The sequence below is a fragment of the Platalea leucorodia genome (assembly GCF_965183815.1).
Source record: "Platalea leucorodia genome assembly, chromosome: 17".
Classification (NCBI taxonomy): Eukaryota; Metazoa; Chordata; class Aves; order Pelecaniformes; family Threskiornithidae; genus Platalea; species Platalea leucorodia.
The window spans coordinates 1957361-1981473 of record NC_138839.1 but is presented as its reverse complement, the minus strand read 5'-3'; the positions used below and the strand labels follow the sequence as shown (position 1 = coordinate 1981473).

At 42.9% G+C, this 24113-nt stretch overlaps 1 protein-coding gene across 2 annotated transcripts in view; it reads left to right on the top strand.

Moving 5' to 3' along the window:
- Positions 1-11115, top strand: part of PLCH2 (phospholipase C eta 2) — a gene marked incomplete at both ends in the record, with an annotated part of 126733 nt that extends 115618 nt beyond the window's left edge. For both annotated transcript variants that reach the window (XM_082328908.1, XM_082328907.1), the window contains 2 exons: positions 4716-5055; positions 9386-11115. In XM_082328908.1, the coding sequence (XP_082185034.1) occupies positions 4716-5055; positions 9386-11115 (2070 nt within the window). The remainder of the gene's footprint in view (positions 1-4715; positions 5056-9385) is intronic.
- Positions 11116-24113: the final 12998 nt, after the last annotated feature.

Here is a 24113-nt window from a genome sequence, read left to right as displayed (position 1 = left end):
CTTTTACGGCCATTTTAGATCTCTCTTTAATCATCTCCTCCTCACACTGGATCTTGGCATGTGGTAACTAAACTTCAGTCAATTATAAAAATAATATTCTGAATGCTTTCACTGGGCTTTGTGTCAGGCAAATAAACCTTGATCCCATATGCCAGATTGCTCAGGACACTTATGAATAAAAGCAGCTTACTGTACAGTGCAGCTAATATCTATCCATTAAGTCCTACAAAGCAAAATTTGAAATGTGTGAGCATGCACTGGAATATTTTGGGGTGAAAGATAGACCACTGTAATTTAAATGAGACATTTCTGTGCCATTGCTTGGCACTGCAGAAATGTGACCTCACATGACATCAGAGGGTAAAAATTGAACTGACAGCAAGTGCCAACAAGCATGGATGCTGATCAAATTTTATCATGGGTTTCTTACATTGCATTTCAATTACAGGCTTATGTACTCTATTTTTATTCATTCTTTATGCTACAGCTACTAAAGAGAGTCTGATCTAACCGGGAAATAAAGGGAACAAAGGAGAAGTAGATTAGAAGGAAAATACCTCTTTCTCTGCTTTAAGTGGTTTATGTGTACGAGGCTCTACATACAGAGCAAACCCGGCATAGTCTGTATCAGGCGTCAGCCTATTGCTTTAAAAGTTGGCAAGTACACCTGGAATGTTTACAGGAATGCTGCAACTCTCCCTTTCACTGAAATGTAAACCAGTTGTATGATGGTGGGAGATTTATGATGGTGAATATATATGCTTAATGCTTAAATAAGTACTGAAGTATATGAAGTACTGTATTATCACCCTGACTAACTTCACTTGTTTATAGTGTGTTTCTTCAGTGACGCAAACATACATGAGTGTCTTTGGATAAGTATTGTATGGTGGGAAATAACCAAAATGTAATCACACAGGTAGAAGGTGAAATATTTGATGATCATTTGTTATGCATATAGTTCAACTGCTATTCATGACACTGCTCACTTCAATTGAAGTGTAGATCTCCTTTATACTGAAAAAATATGATATTCTTACATCCACTGTTTATTTCCCAACAGTTCCTAAAGAATGTAAATCTCCATTTGAACATCCAATTTATTATTATCTGTTTTAAGTCAATAAAATTCTTTAGCTTAAGAGGTCACTATCAGCTAAATTCTGTAACCACCTCATGTTGCATGACAAGTAAAATTAAAATGATTTTAAAGTAACTTTTTAAAAATACCACCATGTTGCATGACAAGTAAAATTAAAATTATTTTAAAGTAACTTTTTAAAAATACCACCATTTCTATAGCTTGTTTTGTTTGTTTGGGTTTTTTTTTCAGTTTCTTCTTCTCATTTACTCAGAGTATGCAGTTTTGTTCCAGAGCTGGGACCTCTGTTCCATGCCACAAATTTCTTGTCTAAAGTACGAGTGCTAGTCGCTATCTCCAGTTTAAGAGACAGGAAAAATCACGTTTGGCAGCATCTGATGTCCAGTTTCTGTCCAAGTGTAATGTTCTGCACAAGGCAAATAATTCATCTCTATGTTTCCAATTTAATTGAAATCACCAGCAATTCCAATTGGCCCAGTCCTAATGTGTTTACGTATACAAAATTGCCAGTGATTTATTTTATTGAAAAACATGCTTAATTTTTTTTTTTAACTGCTGCATTTTCCAGCTGGACTTAACTTGGGCAAGGCCCCAAAGCTAGTAATGACACTTCAAGATAACATAAGCTTGCAGCATTTGTTGCTTTATTTTTATTATGGTGTGATGCAGAAGCCTTGTTCAGGATTTCCTAGTAGAGCAGTTTGCTAGAATGTGAATTCACAGTGCAGAAGCTAGGTTGTACTAAGTCCTCTGTGGCCATTCAGAGGAGCATTTACACCATGGACTTTAAATACATATGCTTTGGGTGCCCAGATTAGAAAGCTGGTCTCTGTACTCTCTCTCTGTAATCAGTGGTGGTCCTTTCAGAGGTGGTTCAGAGCCAGAACCTATTTTGACTGTTCCATGTTGCCCTTGGAGAAGTACTGCTGTTCTAGTTGATGACTTTGGGAATCTAGAAGACTTGCATCTTAACTTAAGGGGGGGGCTGTTGGTTGATTTACCTTTTGTAGAATTATCACATAAAAGCTCAGGAGTAGATTTATGTTAATTTCAGAGTAGAATCATAGAATAGTTTGGGTTGGAAGGGACCTTTAAAGGTCATCTAGTCCAACCCCCTGCAATGAGCAGGGGCATCTTCAACTCGATCAGGTTGCTCAGAGCCCGTCCAACCTGACCTTGAATGTTCACCATCTTCATTGTAAAAAATTTCTTCCTTATATCTAGTCTGAATCTCCCCTCTTTTAGTTTAAAACCATTACTCCTTGTCCTATTGCAACAGCCACTGCTAAAAAGTTTGTCCCCATCTTTCTTATAAGCCCCCTTTAAGTACTGGAAGGCCGCAATAAGGTCTCCCCACAGCCTTCTCTTCTCTAGGCTGAATAACTCCAACTCTCTCAGCCTTTCCTCATAGGAGAGGGGCTCCATCCGTCTGAACATCTGAGCCTCCTCTCGACCTGCTCCAACAGGTCTGTGTCTTTCCTGTGCTGAGGACTCCAGAGCTGGACGCAGTGCTCCAGGTGGGGTCTCACCAGAGCAGAGTAGAGGGGCAGAATCACCTACCTTGACCTGGAAAGTGGCTTGGCAACGATATCGCCAGTTCCCTCAGGACTCCGGGATGCATCTTGTCAGGTCCCATAGACTTATGTATGTTCAGGTTCCTCAGGTGGTCATGAACCTGAGCTTCTCTTACAGTGGGAGAGACTTTGCTCCCCTAGTTCCTGTCTTGTGGTCCATCCACTCGAGAGGTGTGGGAAGAGAGGTTGCCAGTGAAGACTGAGGCAAAAAACTTGTTGACTACCTCAGCTTTCTCGTCCATGGTTACCCATTTTCCAGTCTTGCTCATCAGGGCGGTACGCTTTCTTTGACCTTCCTTTTCTGGCTGACATACCTGTAGAAGCTCTTATTCTTTGTGTCTCTTGCCAAGTTCAGCTCCAGCTGCGCCTTGGCCTTCCTGACCCCATCCCTACACAACCGGGCAGCATTCCTAATACTCTTCCCAGGATACCTGTCCCTGCTTCCACTGCCTGTGCTTTCCTTCTTGCCCTTTAATTTGACCAGCAGGTCTCGACTAAGCCATGCCAGTCTTTGCCTTTCTTTCCTAATTTCTTACACCTGGGTATCGAGAGCTCTTGCGCTCTATGGAAAGCGTCCTTAAAGATCTGCCAGCTCTGTTCTGCTCCCTTGTCCCTGAGGGCAGTTTCCCAGGGGTTCCTATTGACTATCTCCTTCAAGAACTGGAAGTTTGCTCTCCTGAAATTCAGGGTCCTGACTTTCCTCTCCGCCTGACCCATATCCCTCAGGACTGTGAACTCCACCAGTGCATGATCACTGCAGCCAGGCTGCCTCCAATCTTGATGTCACCAATTAGCAAACTTGTGTTGGTGACCAACAGGTCCAGTATCGCATCCCCTCTGGTAGGGCTGTCTATTACCTGGCTTAAGAAGTTATCCCCAGTGCATTCCAGGAGTCTCCTGGATTGCCTACAGCTCACTGTGCTACTTTTCCAGCAGATGTCGGGGTGGTTGAAGTCCCCCAGCAGGACAAGAGCCTGCAAGTGCAATGCCTCCTGCAGCTGGAGTAAGGAGGCTTCGTCAATAGGCTCCCCTTGATCGGGCGGCCCATAGTAGACACCAGCCACAAGGTTCCCTTTGTTGCCTCAGTCTCTGATTCTTAACCTTAAGCTTTCAACCTGCTCGTGGCTATTCTTCAGCGACAGCTCTTCACACTCTATCCATTTCTTGATGCAGAGGACAACCCATCTGCCCCTCCCTCCTTGCCTGTCCTTTCTGAACAGCCTGTAGCCATCGATAGCCGCACCTCAGTCATGGGATTCGTCCCACCAAGTTTCAGTAATGGCAACTAGGTTGTAGCATACATTCTTTAAAGAGAAGACTTAAGTTTGCGACGAATCTGCAAGTCTCCACTTATCCTTGGATTCCTGTAGTGAACTGATTTCCTATGCCTCCTCCAGGTTCTGCAATATATCCATGTCATTAAACCGCTGGGACAGAATTGTTTTAAATGTGCACGTTGTGTTGGAAAACTGACCCATACCTCGCAGAGGTATGTTTGTGTTTAAAAAAACAAAACCAAAACCAACAACAAAACCCCAGAAAGCTGTATTGCTAAAAAAGATGCACTCTGACTTTAGTCCTAAAGAGTCTGAAATGTGTGCATTATGAATACCTCAAGCTTTGTGGCTTTTAACACACACTGAAACGCTCTTCAGCTTTCAGAATTAGATCCTTGTAGACTGAAGTATTTTCTTTTTTTTACTTTTTCTTTTCAATATCTAATGTTTATGTTGTAAGTAGCTATATGCTAGTAAGAAAATTAGGACAAATACAGAGATAAGCCTGGTTGGAAAATTTTATCTAAAAACATAGTTGAACAAAAGACATGAAATTTTGCAAAGCTGCTGTTACTGATTTTTTTCATTTTTAATCTCTGTCCTATTTCTGGTTTAGTTCTCATGCTGATGATAGGAATATGGCAGGAGACTCTATGTGCGTGCATATGTGAATTGATCATTCGTACATGAGTTCCTGTGCCCAAAGGAAGAGACTTCTATTTTCTATTAAGGACTATTTTTTATTTTTATTTATTTTTCCAGGCCAAACAAGCTCTGGGTCTAAAAGGCCTGTTTCTCAGAAATCCAAAGCAAGCCTCTCTGGACAGTCATGCTGCTGGTCAGCTCCATCGCAAACATTCCTTTAGCAGCCACATCTTGAGACGGACAGCCAGTGCACCCACCAAAAGCCAGAAGAAGAACAAGAAAGGCTTTCCTGAAATTGCTTTTGACACAAAAGACAACAGCTCTGAAGGGGCCGGTGAAGACCGTGAAGTGGAAGCTGCCTCACAGCCTCGCTTTGAGCAAGAGCCAGAAAGTGCTTCTCTGTCACCAGCTCCCAGAGATGGTGCCAGTGGGGAGGTACATGGCAAGGGGTTGAAAGGTAAGGCCCATAGTTCTCGTAAAGCCAAAGGCCAAAGTTGTGCTCAAGGGGGTGCTGCTTTCAGTGAACCCATACACAGGTCTAACAGGGTCCGGCTTCAGGAGCACCAGAGCGAGAAGCAAAGCGTCTTTGCACGCTGCGCCATCAACAGCTCTGGTAGGATTGGAGTGGCCACCAATTGCATGAAATGCATGATTGGTTCCAAAGACAGCCCAGATCTAGAATCCAAGTGGAGTGACCATCCTACCAGGCCTATTGCTAAAGATATACTTCACCATGATCAGTATAGCAGTATAACTGGAGAAGAGAGGTTAGAGCTAAAAACCTGGGGCATTAAAGGCCAGCCCAGGCGGCAATCAGATTTGCAGTCTTGCAGCAGCCCTGGAACTGCCGATGATCTAACAAGGAGCAGCCAGTCTTTTGTGACCGCAGGGAAGAAAAATGTTGAATCTAAATGTCACGGAATACAGGCTCATTCCCGGCAGCGGTGGCAGTGCCAATCAGGTGGCAAGTATGGAAGCACTGTCAACTTGGTTGCAGCCAGCAATGGCTCTATATCCTCCAACTCCAGCAGTCTAGAAAGCCTTGGAAGCCCAGAATTCCCCAAGCGCTGGTCTGAAACTTCTCGAAGGCAAGTGGGCACCCTACAGAGGGAAATGAACGCCTTGTTCGTTCAAAAATTGGAGGAAATTCGAAGTAAATCCCCTATATTCTTTACTGGTAAGACCAGATTTTCTTCACCCTTCTCCACCTTAGATCACATCGTTGTCTTAGCGTCTGCATAGTGTCTTTACTTAGAAGCTCTCCTGTATGTTGTTTTGCTATCAAGAGCTCTTTTTCTTTATTTTTGGCAATGATGGGGAAAAAGTCTGCGTAAATATTTTTATTTTATTTTTTTCCTAGACATGTCTGGCTTAGATTAGTCCTTTCCATGCCTAGCTGACCATCTGCACTAGTAAAACTGTCAATAGTCCATGAATGTTTGGATTGTTTGCTCAGGGTTTTTTGTTTCCTTGTTTTTTTTTTTTTTTAGTGAATGTGGTATGATACTAAGTAAATTTTAAGATCCAAACCAGAGCATTAAGTAGAGATTGAATATGGGAAAACCATATTAGCAAACAATATTTCCATTATCAGTATTTGTGTTTCACTGAGGGATAACCACATCAGAAATTATATCTAATGTGCACTCTGCTAACACTAAAACCAGTTCCTTCCTCAAAGAACTTGCAAAATTACTGCCATCAGTTCGGGGATTGCTGGATGGAATTCTCTGGTCTGGGTTATTCAGGAGATCACACTTTATGAACATAGCAGACCATTCTGGTCCTAAATGTGTGAATCCCCAGTAGGCAAACACATATAGATGTGCTTCGTGTTATGTATATGATTCGATTGTGACCTGAGGGCACAGCTGCATAATATAAAGAGGCGAGGTACGTGGCCTGACCTTACCTGACGTCAGCCAAGCTAGGTGGACTGGTAGCATTTCCCAACTGCAAAGTAAAATGTGTCCAGTTAAAGGAAGGCTGCTTACGCTGCAGCATTTTATAGTTGTTTCAAGCCAGGAATACGCATGTGGTCACTGGGATCGTGTGACTCTAGCTTTACTCGTGAACTGTATGTTTGTAAAGATGGAAAATAAGAACAGAGGCAATCAAGGTATACATTTTAATAAGGAAATTGCCTTTTTTTTTTTTTCTCCTGATTTGGCAGGGAGAGGAGGGAAGGAAAGAGATTTTTACAAGATGGTCTCTGTTTCATAGAATTGTGAAGAGGAAGTAAAGAAATACAGCTTTTGTCTATGACTACAAGAGCTTCTCTTCAAATCCCTCCCCCTTCCCTTTAATTGTCCAAGGAATTTGGACGTTGGTGGTTACATTTTCAGGAACAGTTAAGTGACTTTGGTGCTTCTTAAGATGTAATCCCTTTTTTAGTAATAGATTCTGACTGCCCACCTATAGCAGGCTTCTTTGAAAGCCTCATACAGAAATTTAAAATATTCTATTTGTTTGATCAATTTAATCTGGTTGGGTGTCTAAAATTTTTATTTATTTCTCTTTTTTTATTCTTTTTTTTACATCTTTTTTTCTAATATCTTCTTTGAGCTTTTAGGAAAATACCAGGACAATGGGAGGGGGAGGGAAGAAGTTTGCTGGTTCCCGTGACTTGACATTAATCCAAAGCAGCAGAACTCTTTCTATGCCTAAATTATTGGCATTAGGCTTTTCATAAGCTCTGTGTAGTGTGACATATGAAACCATTTCCCATTATCAGTGCCAGCTCCCCCGCCAGCCCCCCAAGTCACTAAATAAATATTGTGATATGCTTGAAATTTGATTAAATCCATCTGACTTCTCAAGCATGGAATCAGCAAACCTTTAAAATGATGAAATAGTCACTTGGACTGGATGCTGCTGCTCCAGTGACAAACACTATGTTTGCACAAACAGCACGCTTTCCCCATCCCCCTGCTATTTTAGTGCCTTGGGCCAAGAAACCAAGGAAACCAATAGCGTTAGCCTAATATGGCTGCATTTCATAATTAACGTTCTGTTGATGGGAAGTGCCACAAGGATGAGACAGGAAACTATAGTCTCTAGTTGTCCCCTTTATGGCAACAGCATTACGATTTCCAGTATTTTGCCTTGTAAGTGTGCCTTAATCTATGCTGATGGCCTGGCCTGGCTGGGGAGGAGGAGAGCTCATTACTCTGATCAGCTCTGGTCTCCTCCCGATACTCCTCCAGGTACTGAAAAGTCTGCTGTGTTGTGCATGGTGGATTTTGCTTACGGGCACGCGTGCCTTCGTCCCTTGTAACGGTCCCAACGAATGTAATATAGGCCATTGGATGGCTGTCTCCGTTGTTAAGCTCCTTGTCACTATGCTGGATTGGAAATACTGGTGCTGAAAGGAAAGGCCCAATATTTCTTTGGCACTTTTTGGTAACGTAGGTGATTTTTTCCCCTAGCATTAGGAAAGGGCTTTGGAGAAGCGGAGGCTAGCTTCTGTTCCCCAGTCCAGTGGAGTGCGTTTCTTGAACAACAGCAAAAATTGCCTTTTATTCTACTATGACAAAATAATGGACTTAATACCCATCCATTTCTGGATTCCATTGAGTGCTCTGGTTGGTCGGAAATTCTTAGGATCCTACAAAAATGTGTGAATATTTCTGTCTGTTTCCCTTCCCTCCCTCAGCACTAATTTATCCTGTTATCTGCACCTGCCTTCCCTACATTAACTGGATTTTTCCTCTGTTCTGTCCTATTATTCTACATGCACACTCTCTCTCTCTAGTTAAGAACTGAAAGGACAAGCAAGTCAAAGGTAACTGTCTGCTGAATGTTACTGGTCCCAGCGCCTTGTTGCCTGTAGTCCTGGTTTGTGTTTGTTTCCTGCCTCACGACTGCCTGCTCCTGTGTTCCCAAGGCTGTTGTCTGGCTCAGCGCTGCTTTGCTAGCTCTCGAATGCATGCTTGCGTTGTGGTTTGGAGATGTGGGAAACAGTCTTCTTGGCATGATTGCTTTGCCCCTTAGGGTACAGATTATAAACACTGCAGACGGGCAGAGCATCTTCTTCAGGTAATTGGTGGCTGTAGTGATTCTCAGGATTGTACTGTCAGCCTGGTGTTCGTGAACCATGCGTCTGTATAGTTTTTTGAAAAGAAATTACAAACTTTTTTAGGAAAGCAAAGTTAATCTGTTTAAAGTTTTTGTATTGTTTTTAAAAGGCACGTTGACTACATTCTATTGTATGCATACAGATCATTTTGTTTGTAATCTGCTCCAGAAGTCCTATGCTGCGTCTCTTCTGTGTAATCGATCATTGGGATCGTATCTGTTGGTTGGGCAGTGGTGTTCTGATTATTATACGTGGTCTGATTATGATCTGATACACTGGCATGTTTGAGTGCTGGAAGGAAGGAAAAGAGCAATTCAAGTGGCGCTGGATGGCGGAGGAAGGAAAGCTAGTTTATGAGAGGGGACACAAAGGACACAAAGAAAATGATGGGTACGGTTGTTTGAATAAGATAATCAGAAGAGTAATATGGTGCTACTATGCATGGACTGAGATTTTTTGAAAGCAACAGGGCTTTTGGGCAGCTAAAACTGAATGAGCAGAAATTTTTGCTGCCTTTAGCCAGGTGTTTGAAATTATAAGTTATTTTAAAAATCATGATTAATATATGCAACTACTACCTTAAAAACAAAATGATAACACATAAAGAATATATCTTCAGCTAAACTGCAATTTGTAATAGCTAATTAACCCTGTATCTCTGTTTTTCTTGTTTCTTTCTTTTTCCTATCTTTTCATGTCTCCCAAGTAGATGTCTGCCATTTCTCGATACAGAGGTCAGTCACTTCTTTATGCAGCCTAGAAACTATCACTGAAGAGCCTGTTATTGCCAATGAAAACCATCATGCCAGCCTTTTCTTCCCTCTACCCGTTACTCCCTACAGCGATTCTGAAGAAGGGTCTGTGTCTGATCATTCCACCGAATCTCGATCAGAAGTAAGCAGCACATCCAACCAGCCTCAGGAATCTCTACTCACTAGAGAACAAAGAACAAATCTGGCTGCAGAAGACCCAGTGCAGGTAGTCACAAGAGCAGCTGACACAAGGTTAATAGTCCAGGAAGATGAGAGGACAAGCGTGGCAGGATGTCTCAAAGAAGAAAATGGTTGGACACAGGCATGCAGTGAAGCTGAAGATCATCCTCAAAAAGCCTGGCTGGTAGTGGCAGCGGGTAAGACTGCTGGCCAACCTGTTAAAAACTGCCAGAAGCAAAATGACCAACCAGGTCAGCTATTAACAGACATGAAAAGCACCATTGAATCCAAAGGACAAAAACTTGCTGCAGCAGCTGTTCTACTGCCGCAGAACAACGCGATTAACAGCACACAGACAACTTTGCCTCCAGATACTTCCCAGAAAGCCCAGGCTGCACAGGCTCTACCTGTTTCTGTTTCTCAGACAAGCTCTTACATGTTAGTAAGAAGGTCAAAGAATGAAGGACTGAAGATGTCAGACTCCTCAGCCTTAACAAAACTTCCAAGTAGCCTGTCTCCAGCAGCAGAAGTATACTTTGATGCCACTGTTAATGACCGGATCTGGAGCAAGCTAGATTGCAGCAATCATCGTGACAGCATGTCGTCTTCTTCCAGCATGTCCTCCAATGACACTGTGATAGATCTCTCTCTGCCCAATCTAGCTCGCAAAAGCCTCCCAGATCTTGGCATCCGTCATGAAAATTTTGAGCCCCTTGCCATAAGAAAGGGTATGCGCCCACGATCTGCTACAACATCTGGGAATGAGATGCCAATGGTGAGCAAGAGCAAATCCAATCCTAACCTGAGGTCTGGGCAGCTGCCAGCAGATGAATTGTGCCCTCGTCCTCTTGCCAGGAGCCCTCAAGACGCATTCTCATCCATTCCTAGAAGGCATACCTGGAGCCGGCTGTACATAGAAAGTCTCAGACAGTCATCTAACAAATCCAAAGCACATGATATGGCTGGGAATAACCAGGCAAAATCCAAGAGTCTTGGAGACCTTACCTCTGATGACATTGTGTGCACTTTTGAAAGCAAATACCGTAGCATCAGCAGGAGTTTTGTCACTCGATCAATGCGGGAGCAGCGCCGCTCTTCAGGCCTGAGATCCTCAGTCAAATCCCAGGACGAACTGACTGAGCAGCTAAAGAAGCTGACAGCCTTTCAGCAGGAAAACGATATCACTTCCCCTATCAGTCTTGATCCAACTGAATCTGAAGAGGAAGGGGAGAGCTTGGGACTCCTTCGCAGGTCTTCATCTCGCAGTCAGAGCAGGGTGCGGTACATTGCCAACAGGGCTAAGCAAGCTCAGGAGAGGCAGCGGCTGCAAAGCCTAGGCCAGCTCAGTGGGAGTCCCATTGAGGAGAGAGGAAATCCAGAGGGAGCCTGCAGCGTTGCAAAAGCAGTTTGTATGGATATAGCTTCTCCTGCCGTGTTTACATCTCAGCCTAAGAACCAAACTGATTATAACACTGACACAGAAGTCTTCTTTATGCTGAAACTGTAATTCTGGGGAGCACTGAATAAGGCAATGTTTACGTTCTGTCAAAACAAAACACAGTGACCTGAGAGGCACAAAATATCCTCATATGGCTTAGTGCTCCCTGGCCTTCCCTTGATTGTAAGGGTACTTAATATCATGACTCCAGAAAAACAGATGAGTGTTAAATTTGTCAGCAGTTTGTGGAAATAGAACAATCAAGTGAAATCAGAGACTTATATTTTTATAGTCCTAATGATCTGACCTCCTTTTTTTTTTAATTACTCTTTTCCAGCCTCAGATTTGGCCTCCTTTGTGTGTGACCACTTGTTTGCATTTGCAGTTTGCTCTGTGCAAATCTCATGTTCTTTACTAATTTCAGCAGTTGCTTCTTATAATAGGTAAACATCTGCGTGATGTTAATGACCGCTAAGGTAAATTTTGCTCTTATAAATTGTGGATCCATGAAAAGAGGCTGGATTTAAAATCATGCTCCCTGTTCTGTTTTATTTTTTGGAAGAGTCTGAGGCCTCTGAGGGTGTCTTCTCTGGGAAATATTCAAAATTGCAGTGTAATTGTTTCATTAATTAATAACGTAGTAGATAAAGTCCATCTTCCATCGTGGACCTGTTTACTTCAGTGAAAATCCGTATTGTCTCACTCTTTGAAGAAGAGCTCTCACTATTCCAAAGCAATGCTTTTTTAAACCAAGCTTGTTTATATATATATATAAATATATATATACATATACATCTGTGTGTATGCAAATATATGCCTGCACATATATGTACACATGCACACACTTAAACTGAACTGTGACTGTTCCTTGTCTCAAAACATAATCTGTGGGAATGAGACAGGAGAGAGAAGGGAATTACTAAAAATAGACAGGAAATATCTTATGATTTTAATTCAGGAAATGGCTAAAAAGCATGCTAGTCTTTCCTTGAAAACAGCACCATCCCTTCTTTATGGTATTTTAACAATGCTGCTGTACATAGCACTTTTTGGATGAATTTTACTATTTCTGTATTGCACTGCCATGCAAAATTTTCAATGATATGTTTTAAAAAAAGAGATATTTAATTTTTTTAGATGGACATATTTAGAATTAAATACCAACCTAAACAGAATAATAATTTTTCCTTCCCATTTTTTTTACTTTTTATTTTTAGGGATGTCGTCGTCCACCTCCTCCCTTCCCCCCATTATTATGTCATTTATTATAGATGTACATTTTATCAGTGATGGAGAAGAATGTTTACTGAGATGCATTTTAAAGAGAAACAGAGGTTTAATTTTATTTCAGGCTGCATAGAGTCCCTATTCTTGAGAGGATATTTTGCTTTTGTTTGTAATGATTCTTTTGTGTATATTGCAAAATCTAAAAATTTGTTTGTAAAACCACCTTACACTACTAAAATAAACATATTTAACCTCCCAGCTGTTGACTCTTTAGCTGTAACATAACACTTTTTCTATGCTGTCTAGAAGTTTGTGGTATACAAACATGGTTAATTCTATCTGCTTTATTTTAAAAATTCCTTAGTGGATAACACTTAATTTTACTCTTTTTCAGAGTGGTAGCCATTTCAGATCCAGCTCAAGTTTTCTCAGGTCCACCAAAATGCATGCAAGTATTGGTAGAGACTGGCATTCTGTTGTTGCGTGATCCACAGCACATGGATTGTTTCGAAGCGATCTCTTTGGCAGCCAGTGATAGCTGTGTAGATGAAAATTCTGGGGGAACTCATGTAATTAGCAGCCAAACAGACATAATCCAAGGACCTAATCTATTCTGTTACAGCTCTCCAAGTAAGATAGATAGCCCTGTTTCATCACTGAGATTGTTTAAAGTCTGGCTGAAAATACTGCAGAAAAAATTTGCTCTTCACCCATCTCATTAAAAAAAAAAAAAATCTCTTCTCTTCCTGTCCCAGCAAAGTGCACAGCGAAAGTGTGTGTTACTTTGTTCACACTCTCTCCTGGAAGGGTCGTCAGCTTACTTGTGGATTGCAGGGCTAGAAAGGAGTTCCTGGTTTCTAATGTTAGTATCATTTGGCCACAAGCATTTAAACTCTGAGATATCAAAACGTAAGGCTAACTGTAGCTAACGATACCATCATGACATGGAGATAGGGGCTGGGAGGGGTTATATTCTCTGATTAAATCTTTTCAAATGGTCTTTGGTATGTTTTGTCTAAAAATATTCTCTCAGTTTTCCATCCTGGCTCAGATCTTCATTGCTTGTCTTCATAGTTTGGATGAGAGGCCCTTGAGGTCTGTGCAACAAAGGTTGGGAACATGCACTGAAGTAACCCTACAATCTTTGCCGTCTCTGAAGGACAAAAAGGTAAATCAGCAGCAGAATGTGGGATCTGCCAAGATTAGTCTCACATTGTGTCTTAACACAAAGCAAATTTCATTAACATTCTCTAGACGAAAAGTCACTCTGTAATACTTCAGTTTTGGGCTGAAAAGCTGCAGGGAGTTGCTGCTTTTTTATCTTCAAAGCAAGAAAGTACATGCAACTTGACAGCTTTAGAAAGTTGATGTTTAAAAGGCCTATTTGTGTCTTTTCAAAGACCAAGTTTCACAATCAGATTATTTTTATCTTTAATTGATGAAGCAACACTCGTTAAATTAATGCACCTCATGGAAGGCAGCATCATGTAGAGCTTCAAAATATTTATCTTTGTTCAGATTTTTAAAAAACAGTGTCTGGATTTAACTTACTAGGGTATATGTGAATTTTGCCCTCCTGCTTCCAAATTAATAGTAACTACCTTTACAGCTTGTTTTGTTACGCTACATAAGAGCATTAATGATGTGTCCATTTATTCCTATAAATGCAATTTATTTCATGGTACCTACACTGTTGAGTAGCAGAAGCTTACTAAGCAGTTTTGCTTTTCGTTCATCTGGTCTTCATCGGGGAAGAGGAAAATCGCTTATTCAGATCTTCTCAGCAGGCAGGGTGCTATCTACAATGGTAAGGAAAGCAATAAAGATTCAGTAACAGTGGAGGGAGTCAGGAGTTGAGGTTCCAAGCAGCACTGGTTTTCATTTTATGAATGCCTCAGTGCTCTTATTCTCTTGATGATCTTCTCTACCATTCATATGATAATCAAGATGAAAAAGAAGATTCTCCCTCCTCCATGTGAGATTGCAGGCAGATACAATTCAGACACAGGTTGAGCATTAAACCACAGTGGTCAGTGCGTGCCATCTGCTAAGGTAGTAACATCCACTTTGCGGTAATCACTGCTGGCCATAGAGTAGCTGCAAATTTTTACTAGAATCGCACACCTGTAGTACAAGAGACTTAGGAATCCGTGGGAGGAATCCATAGAGGCATCCAGGTCTAGGCCAGAGGCACTTGCTAATACGGCTCAGCGATTTTTGCGTGCTCCATTCAGGATGTCGCGCAACGGAACGAAAGCCTGGCTGCGGGTGTGAAGGAATTCAGAAAGGCAGTTGAAATCATTATTCTTCAGGAAGGTCAGTGACTGAAAAGCTACTGAGATAGGTCTGATAGTCCGACAATTAAACTGCTGAGTGAGGACAGAGGGAGAAAGGCAGCGTGGGCAGGGGGGTTCTAATGTGTGAGAACTTTCCTTGGCTATACCTCATCCATCAATCAAATCGATAACGCTGCCTAGAGAAAGCCCATTTTGTATCTGTTCCTGCTGGCTTCTACAGAGACAGCAAGTGTATTCCCTTGTCCAGAGCTCTTCCTGTGAGGCCTCAGACTCGTCATATGTGGTTTTTCAGTTCATTAAACTGTAAGATTAGAATTCCAAAGTTTCCAAATTACAAGTGGTGTATTATGTATGGCTGGACTTGGGATTTATGGTCTGTATTCCTCCAGCTTGGTGTTTAAGAATGCTGATGATGAACATTTTTTTGTATCTTTAAAAACTGATTTTGTCTGTGCTGAGATGCTTTCAGCTGCTTGTAGTTGAGCTTATCAGCCCTCATTAGCTGCCAGCTGTAAAAAATCACATACCATAATGTGCATCTTTTTAAAGCCTAGAAAATATTCATGAAAAGCAGCTGGAAATGTCAACTTATCTGATTTTTGCTAACTTGCCCCCATATGCAGCCCTTTGCCAGACTCTCTAGGGCATAGCTGTCAGGTGAGAATGTGAAGAACAAATCACGTTCAAACTACCAAAGATAGCACCTGGAAACGAACCTGTGAGCAGGTCAAAGCCTCTGAGAGAAATCCAAGGTGGAATAGATCTTTCTGGATTCTTCTTCTGTTTTGTCCTATGGAGAGGATGTAATTAGCATTTATAACATATTTTAGCATCTTGCCATAAATTATATTGCAAGAATGATTTACACCATCTGGGGTCTGAAGTGCATTAAAAGTGATCTGAGGACTCCCCTTAATTGCAGTGAGCTATGATTCAAGTTCGGGCAAGCCTCACCAAATGCAGTCTTCTAAGCATTTTTTATTGAAATGTAAGCAATTTTTGACTCTGCAGAAGGCAAGCTGTGTTGATGTTTAATGACTGATTTACTCAGTAGCATGTATAGAAAAAGCTTAGGGAAGAAGGCCAAGATGCGCAAGCTGCTGGAGAGTTTTCCATCTTGAACAGTGCTTAAAGTCAAGCAGGGAGTAAATTTTTGTTTCTTACTTAAGTGTGGACGTGTTCCAACTCCCCTGCAGGATGAGCTGTAATAGTTTACTCTGCTGAATTCCTGTGAAGGCGCTTCTTTGTTATTGCAGTGCCTTGGTGTGTGTATTTATAAATGACCTGGCCCAACAGAATCAGCCACTTGGCAGCATTGTACTTTAGCTCACTTTTGAACTGAAACTAGTAAATGGAAGGATGAAAGGGACAGGAATTTCACTTCTGTGCCTGTGTATTAAATAGTACTGTACAATCCAGAGAGGAATTTAATGGGGTACCTTGAAGCTTGGGCCTTCCTTCAGCTGTCTAAGCATTGCGAGGAAATACGAGGTGTATGTAACAGTTTGGGGTTTTTTTGGTGCTGTACATGAGTCCCGCAGCTGATCTCCGGAGACAGGCACAGAGTGGAGAAAGCCTTGAGCAGCTTACACTACCAATGGACAGGAGAGATGGGCACAGCTTCCTTGGGCACTATTCTAAAGAGAGAGGACTTCTACAGGACCACACAGCAGGCCAGTAATAGTATTTTCTGAGTCTCAATGTAGTATTCAGCTGGACTAAACTGCTTCCAGACATTGTCTTTTTGCTCGGTGAGGTCTCCTCCTCTCTTTCCCAAAACCCAAGGTGCCCCTAGAGCCTGCAGCAGGAGCTGGCATGTTCTGCAGAAGCCCCTCAGCCTGGCTCCTCCCTCTCTTTTATCTTTATAATAGCGTTGAATGCCTGTGAGCATTCAGTGTTCCAGCAGTTTCATTGTGCCTGGTCATCGAGTTGCTTCTGCTAGTCCCCAGGCAGGCAAACGGAACTAGGAGAGGCTGAAGGAATTGCTGTAAGTGCGCTACTGCCTTCAATCACTGCTGTTCTTGTTCTAGATGACAAGGATCAAAGCCTGTGTGCAACAGGCTGTCTCCTTCCTAGCTGATGGCTGTTCATCTTTTCCACTGCTGTTTTAATGCTGATGCCTCCCTTCAGCACTGCGTACAGAAGACTGGTTGTGCAGTAACGTTGTCTTTTTTGTTTACGTTTTGAAAGACTGAAAGCCGCCTGAGGAGGGAAAGCTGATTCTAGCAAAGTAACTTTTTAAATCCTTAGTTTGTTTTGCTGTAAAGCCAGCATGAGAAAACTTTGTAGTACCTCCTCAGGTAGATGATGAATGGATATTGCAATGGTTAATTTAAGCAGTATCTAAGGAACTCTTTACACGCTGGGAGGCACTAAACCCCGCTGCCCTCCCATTATTCTCTCTCTGACTGATTCTGTTTGTCCTTAAATGACTCTAGTACTAAATTAGAGTTAGGGAAGTGTATTAGCCTTTGCAAAAATTCTTTTTTGCACGTATTTACACTCTATTTGTTCTTTTAGACAGTCAGCAGCCAGTGTGTTAACAACTCTTTCTTTTCAAGGTGATGCAAGCAATATATTGCCAGCTCTGACTAGCTTTTTTTGAAGGAGGCCACTTGAAATAAAGATCATTTTGTAGTGTGTACCAAATTGTAAGGAAAAAATAGCAGTAATTTACAGGTTAAATCTACAAGGAAAAATGCAGTACCTCACTCGTTCAACCTGAAGACTACTGCTACTTTTCCTTTATGTGCCTTGGTGGGTGATTCAGCTGTTCAGTTCACGTGCTGCTCTGGGGACAGCTAAGAGTAGCTACCACTTTGTCTATATTCTACAATTACTTTTTAGAAAGTGTAGCCGGATCCATAACGCAAATGTCGGTCCTCTCCTTTGATCCTTTCACAAGGATCACAATATTCTCATTTTGAAGTATTTTTTACAACAACAACAACAAAAGACAGCAGTTACACTTAACCCAGAAAGAATCCTCTGTGTAAATTTTATTCACCTCTCTTATTAGGTGAAAAATGTAGAGAAAATGAGTGAGGGGAAACTTCTGAGCTGTAACGTCAAGAGTTTTCACAGGAGTGCAGGTTTGGGGATCATAAAAGTTGATAAGATTAACTGAAGCCAGTGTTTTCTGAGCATCAGTCAGAAGCAAGCAATACCATGTGTAGGATTTTTTTGCCTACATAGTGTCCTAAATGGTAAGTTTTCTTGGGCATTTTTAATATGATTTTTATAGTTTCTGGGGCAATGGTGTCCTGAACCTCGTTTGACACTATGACGACAAGTACAATCAAAAATATTGCAGCAGCTTGAGACTTAATATAACCTGGCATTGATTGTTTTTCATAGCTCTGTTGCTGTTTTACAGTGACAAATGTACAATTATTTCAAGCCATGCAGAAATTTTGTTGCAGAGTTTGAAATGAAAAAAGTTAATAAAATATGCTGGTTTTCGCCCTCCTCTCCGCTGCCCCTTTTTCCTTGTTCAGTTAAGAGACTGAGACAAAAGAGGGCTTCAGAAACAGTTTCGCATGTCTGTTGGTGCAGGGTGAAACAGCTCGGTTTCAGATCATTTTGGAGCAAATGAAAAGAAACACCTTTGTTTTCTGCAACCCAAATGGAAAATGAAATTAAGGTTTTTACTTTTAAGCTCCCCCCCAAATGAGAACCTCCGGGAGAAGGTTGTTTTATTAGTGCCTCAGCTGGCTCCTGAAATGTCTGTAATAGCCCCTTCCCATTTCTCAGAGCAGAAGGGACCCGGGAGCAGTCCGGTTCGGTGTCTGCCTTCCCTCTCCCTTGCACCCATGGGTGTGCGCCTCCTCCAGCCCCTCGTTACTGCTCGCACCTACAGCTGCCTCCCCAGAGCCTGCACGCGGTTGTAGCACGCCTCTCCTTGTGGGAGCGGACTGGAGGGGAGACAGGGCAACAGCCCGTGGATAAATCCACTTCATAGGTCGGTCACATCCTTTTTGCTGCAGTGAAGCGTTAATCAGGATCTTTTCTTTAGTATTTGTTATGGCTGGTCTCCGAAGTGACTGTGTTTTCACCTGGAGACCTCTGTTTGAATTGGGACTCTTCAGAATGAGGTGCAGAAAATCCAGGACATATTGATTTTAACCCAGCAATGAGGAACTGTAAAACCAGCTTTAACTACTTGCCTTTCATCTCTAGCAGGAAGTTTCCTTTAGACAGGAGATATTTCTGCTCCAATGGACAAAGGTCTTCACTTCGTCTTCTGTGTGATTGCAACCACGCTGCTCCTGAGAGAATCAAGCCAGACAGGTGAGAAAAATGATCAAAAATGCTGGCTGCATCCAAATCTGGTTTTGTTCTTCTTTACAGAGTGTTAATTCTTCCAGTCTTTAACTGCTAGCGCTTACGTGATTTTGTCTTAATCTAAGAATTTGCGTTCAAATTGGTTATTAAGACATCAGCAGGGCCTACCTTATTGTTCGGGCTTGTGATTGTGACTTTATCGTGTTATGAGTGCTGTTACTAAGTGCCTTTGCTGCTAGAGTTGTAAATCAGATGACAGAGATTGGGGAAGATGAAAAAGCCTAGAAAAAGGGTGGTTAGGTGTCCATGAACAACATTGTTGTGGTTAAAGCTGCACTCTTTTGAGTCTATCGTCCCTTGAATTGCAGCAAGATACACTGATTAACTTGTTCTTCTGTGAGTAATGTTTTCCATGTTACTTGTTTAGCCCCTCTGTTCAGGGCATATTTTGGGAAGAAGAGGGGTTTTAGTGCATTGAAGTTGTCAGCTCTGTGAGTCTGCAGACTTTTTGTAGCCAAGAGGTACCACTACGTTCCCCCCGAAGCTCCTAAGGGACATTGCAGGAGCCTGCCAGGGACTTCTGCGCAGTGATCAGCCACTGATCAGGCTTTGCTCTCCATGTGAGGAGCTGGGGAGCTTGCTTTTACACCTGAACAACTATAGTTGTTGCTATAGTTTCAATCTTATTGTGGCTTTTTGGTGTTCTATGCCTGGAGTCCAGACTCAGGCTAAGGAGTAGCTTGACGTTGCAAAATTACTGGGAGATAAAAATTGGTTCTCTGTTTAGAGGGTTGGGAGAGCAACTTCACTTCCTCCGCTCTCTCCTGTCCATCTCACACACCCATCTCCTGTCTACCCAGAGCTGGTAATCGCATAGCTCTGGTAGCAGCAGTTCACCTCAGGTTACAGATACTTCAGTCATTTGGTTCTGTGATGATGGTCGAATTCTCTCATCCTGAATGTCCCAGTGTACTCCAAAACTGTAATCCACCTGACCCATCGCCTCGTCTTTAGTTCAGCTCTCTCTCCTGGTCACAAGCTGCAAAAAGGGAAATGCTGGCAAAGGATGCAAAGGCAAGGGGTACTAGCCTAGAGAGGGAAGATGGGGTAGAAAACTGGGGTGAGGTGGCCAGTTCTTAACAGTGCTACAAGCTTTTTCAACATGACCCAGCAATGTGCACTCGCAGCCCAGAAGGCCAACCGTGTCCTGGGCTGCATCCAAAGCAGCGTGGCCAGCGGGGTGAGGGAGGGGATTCTCCCCCTCTACTCTGCTCTCGTGAGACCCCACCTGGAGCCCTGCGTCCAGCGCTGGGGCCCCCAACAGAAGAAGGACACGGACCTGTTGGAGCGAGTCCAGAGGAGGCCACAAAGATGATCAGGGGGCTGGAGCCCCTCTCCTATGAGGACAGGCTGAGAGAGCTGGGGTGGTTCAGCCTGGAGCAGAGAAGGCTCCGGGGAGACCTTAGAGCAGCCTTCCAGTGCCTGAAGGGGGCCTACAAGAAAGCTGGAGAGGGATTTTTTACAAGGGCCTGTAGGGATAGGACGGGGGTAATGGCTACAAACTGAAAGAGGGGAGATTTAGATTAGATACAAGGAAGAAATTCTTCACCATGAGGGTGGGGAGGCACTGGCACAGGTTGCCCAGGGAAGTTGTGGATGCCCCATCCCTGGAAGTGCTCAAGGCCAGGCTGGATGGGGCTTTGAGCACCCTGCTGTAGTGGAAGGTGTCCCTGCCCATGGCAGGGGGTTGGAACCAGATGATCTTCAAGGTCCCTTCCAACCCAAACCATTCTGTGACTGAAGTTAAGCAGGGAGTCATCTCCCATTAGAAGGCTAGGCATGCTCGGAGTAGAAGGGGTAAGGACAAGGCTGATTTTTGCAACCACAGTAATTTCCTGCAGCCACCGGCCTTTGGGGAGCAAGAGTGGAGGGATGAGCCTCTTTTCTTTGTCTTATGTTTTTGTAGACTCTCACAAAGGATTCTCACAATGAGAACTTGGCTTCTGAGAAGTGTCACTGCAATGAACTTTGAGTTAGTGCTGCAACTCGATTACTTATGGTCCTTTCAGGAGTTCTTACAATGGGGCTTTGAACAGCTGCATCCAGTGCCGCTGTGGGGGAGCTGAAGCCCTCAGTACAGGCTGTTTTCTTCCAAGAAACCCTAGCAGGTCTTCAAAAAGGAGCCTCAAAAAGCGTTTACTGGCTTTAATGAGTTTCTAAAGGGAGACAAGAGAACTCCTTTGTGAAGATTTCCAGCTCCCATGGAGAACTGTAGTGGAGAGGGAAAAAGCAGGTTTTGTTTTACAATAATGTAGAGTTCAGCACAAGGCCAGAAAATGCAAAACCAAAGAATGAATAATACATAATGAATGAATGTGTTGTTATATTTAATGAAAAACTCACAGCTTTTGCCTGAAAGAGTGAAAACACCCTACATTTTTTGTTTTATCTTGAGGGATTTTTGGCTTTTGCACTGTGAATTCTTTGATTCCAAGGAGCAATGCTGTGCACATTCTAGAAAAAACATCCTGGGCAATTAATGAGTCATATATTGACACAATTGTGGTTTTAATCCAGCATCTCAATCATTGTAGTTTAGCTGTCTTGCAGCTGGGGTGGGATTGAGGTATTCTCCTGAGTATTATGAAAAGGGAAGCTGTAGAGCAAATGATTTAACAGGACTTGTTAAAAGTCGCACAGCAGAGCAGGGAGTAGAACCCAGAAGCGTGACCAACCTCAATAATAGTACTTTTATGGGTGGATCTTGGTGTTTTTACCAAGGAAACTGGGGTGGATCTTGGTGTTTTTACCAAGGAAACTGAGGCATAGGAAGGCAGAGTAATACAGAAAAGATCAATAGTAGTTTTGACAATTTGACATTTGATGTTCACTCCAATGCCATCTACAGGGTTGCGCTGGTTCTCATCACACTTAAACTCTTTGCGGATTTTATGTACTTCCCTTACTCGCCATTCCTTGCTGGGATGCAGAGAACAGGCAGCACGAGGCAGGCTTCCTGCTCCTTTCTTCAGTGCCGTCACTGCTGGTTCCTGGGTTTGGTCGTGGCCCTTTTGGAGGTTTTAATTTTCACAGGCATGAAAAGTCAGGGTGCTTACAATTTGAGGGGGGAATGGAGTAGGACATGGTGGAGAAGGGTTTCTGCCCCAGGGGTTGCAACCCCTTTGGCTGCTTTGACAGTAGGAACCTGTCATTAGTAGGGGAAGGGAAGGATAAGAAAACCTAGCGTCTTGGAACGTAATGGTGATGAACTTTTGGTTGTTTACAGGGCTTTTCCTTAGGGGTATAGACAAGGTTTTGCAGGAATTAGGGGGAAATCTCAGTTGTGCGACGGAGCAGGAGAGATGGCTTTTCACCTCGTCAGGGAGGGCAATAGGGAAATAAGGCGATGGATTCTGCCAAATCCATTCCTCAATGTGTGAGTGACAGCCATGCTCATTAAGGTACAATTAGAACTTTCTGCAGCCTGAATCTGGCTGCGCCTGTTTCTGCTTCCGTTGTTTCACACCAACGCTGTGCTGTGAGCAAGGAAACAGCCTTGACAGAACGGCTGCAAGTCAACTGCGCTGTGAGCGTGTGAGTCAAGGACAATCATTCCGTTTACTTCAGTGCCATACGAAACGGCAGTATGAAACTTCACTTTTAAGGAGCTGTAACTATAAGCCCTGCAAGAACTTGATTTTGTCATTGGTTGTTTTTTTTTTCAGGAGCTACAAGGAATGATGGTGCTGTGAGTAAGGTATGTTTAAGTTCATTGGTGCAGAGCTACCAACGAAGGCATATGCGCAAAAGGTCTTACGTTTTAAATCCAGAAATAGATGTGGTCATAGTGTGCAATGCCTTTAATCTGTGAAGAATTATTATTTTAAATATACTTTTCATGGCGACTGATGGCCGTTTCCAAGTCTGTGTGTCTGTGCTTTTTTTTTACTCAGTCTTTTGTCCAGAATTCAAAATTCAGTCATGCCCCAGGGAAGAATCTGCCTATAGCCCTGTCCTCATGGCTTATTTAAACCTCAGAATTATTCCATCACTTCTTAACATCAAAGAAAAGTCAGACATACAGAGATACCTTTATTAGTTCTTAGATGTGTGTTTTATTAGTTATTAGATGTGTGTTTTGTTTCCAAAAGTTTGCACTTAATATAAAAAGGGTCTGTGCGGGACGTAATTCCTCAGGCTTTAGAAGAAAGATGCCAAAAGTCACTTAAAATCTGACCTGCTAGAACATGTGTATATTCCCATAGTGCAGGGCAGTATTTGTCCTAAAGACTTTCCAATCAAAAATGATGGGAGTATTGGTTATTGGGAAATGAAATTAATTGTCCAATGGCATAGGTAGAGACAGACCTCGTGTCACCTGAATATCAGCTCACTTCTCAATATCAAAGCATGCTGGATGCCTGTCATGTGCCAAAAAGAGAGTTTTAGGGAAAGTCATGGAATTTCAATCAGTTTCAAATAGCATAAACCTCCAATTGTTGATTCCAGCCCTGAGAAATAAACACAAGGAAACAAAAAAAAACCAGAGAAACACATCTCAACTCCCCTCTTGCCCTCCCCTCTTCCCGGTCCCCAGTCCCCTCGTTGCACACGTTTTAGACTCCGTCCCTTTGGCAAGGCAGCAAGGCGGCGGATTGGGGTCAGCGCTTTGCGGGTCCTACTCGTTTGCTCTGGGTGCAGGTTCCTCCGCTGACGGCAGCCCCGTTACAGTTGTACCTCCTCCTGCGTCTCCTCTCTGTCCATTCGGGGCGGCTCTTGTGCTTCTGCTCTTGCTTGGGGTGGATCTTCGTCTTTAGCCTTTCTCCCACCCTGCTGTCCCTCCTGCTCTGGTAGCTTTCTTATTTTTCCTTTGCCCCTGCTTGGGCAACTCTCCTGACCTGATGTTGTCTTCTGTGTCTCCTCCTGCTCTAGCCTTGTCTCTCACGCAGCCGTTACCACCCTTTTTTAAAGACGTTTTTGGACAGGCACCATAAACTTGTCCGATTCATTCAGTTTTGGTGCGCTGTGGGTCTGTTTTGTCAGCTTGAAAAGGCTGTGTCCAGCGCTAGGCAGTTCATGACCTCCTGCGGAGGTCACCCCCGTGCCACCCCTACCTACCCTCCTGCTACCCAAACCCTGCAACTTTTGCCCAATAAAATACTCTTCTGGTATATTTACAAAAGTTGTAGTGTGTTGCTGAGATTTTTTTTTTTTTAAGAACCACTTTGAAAGCTTCAGTAACTAGTGGGTGAAGCCAAG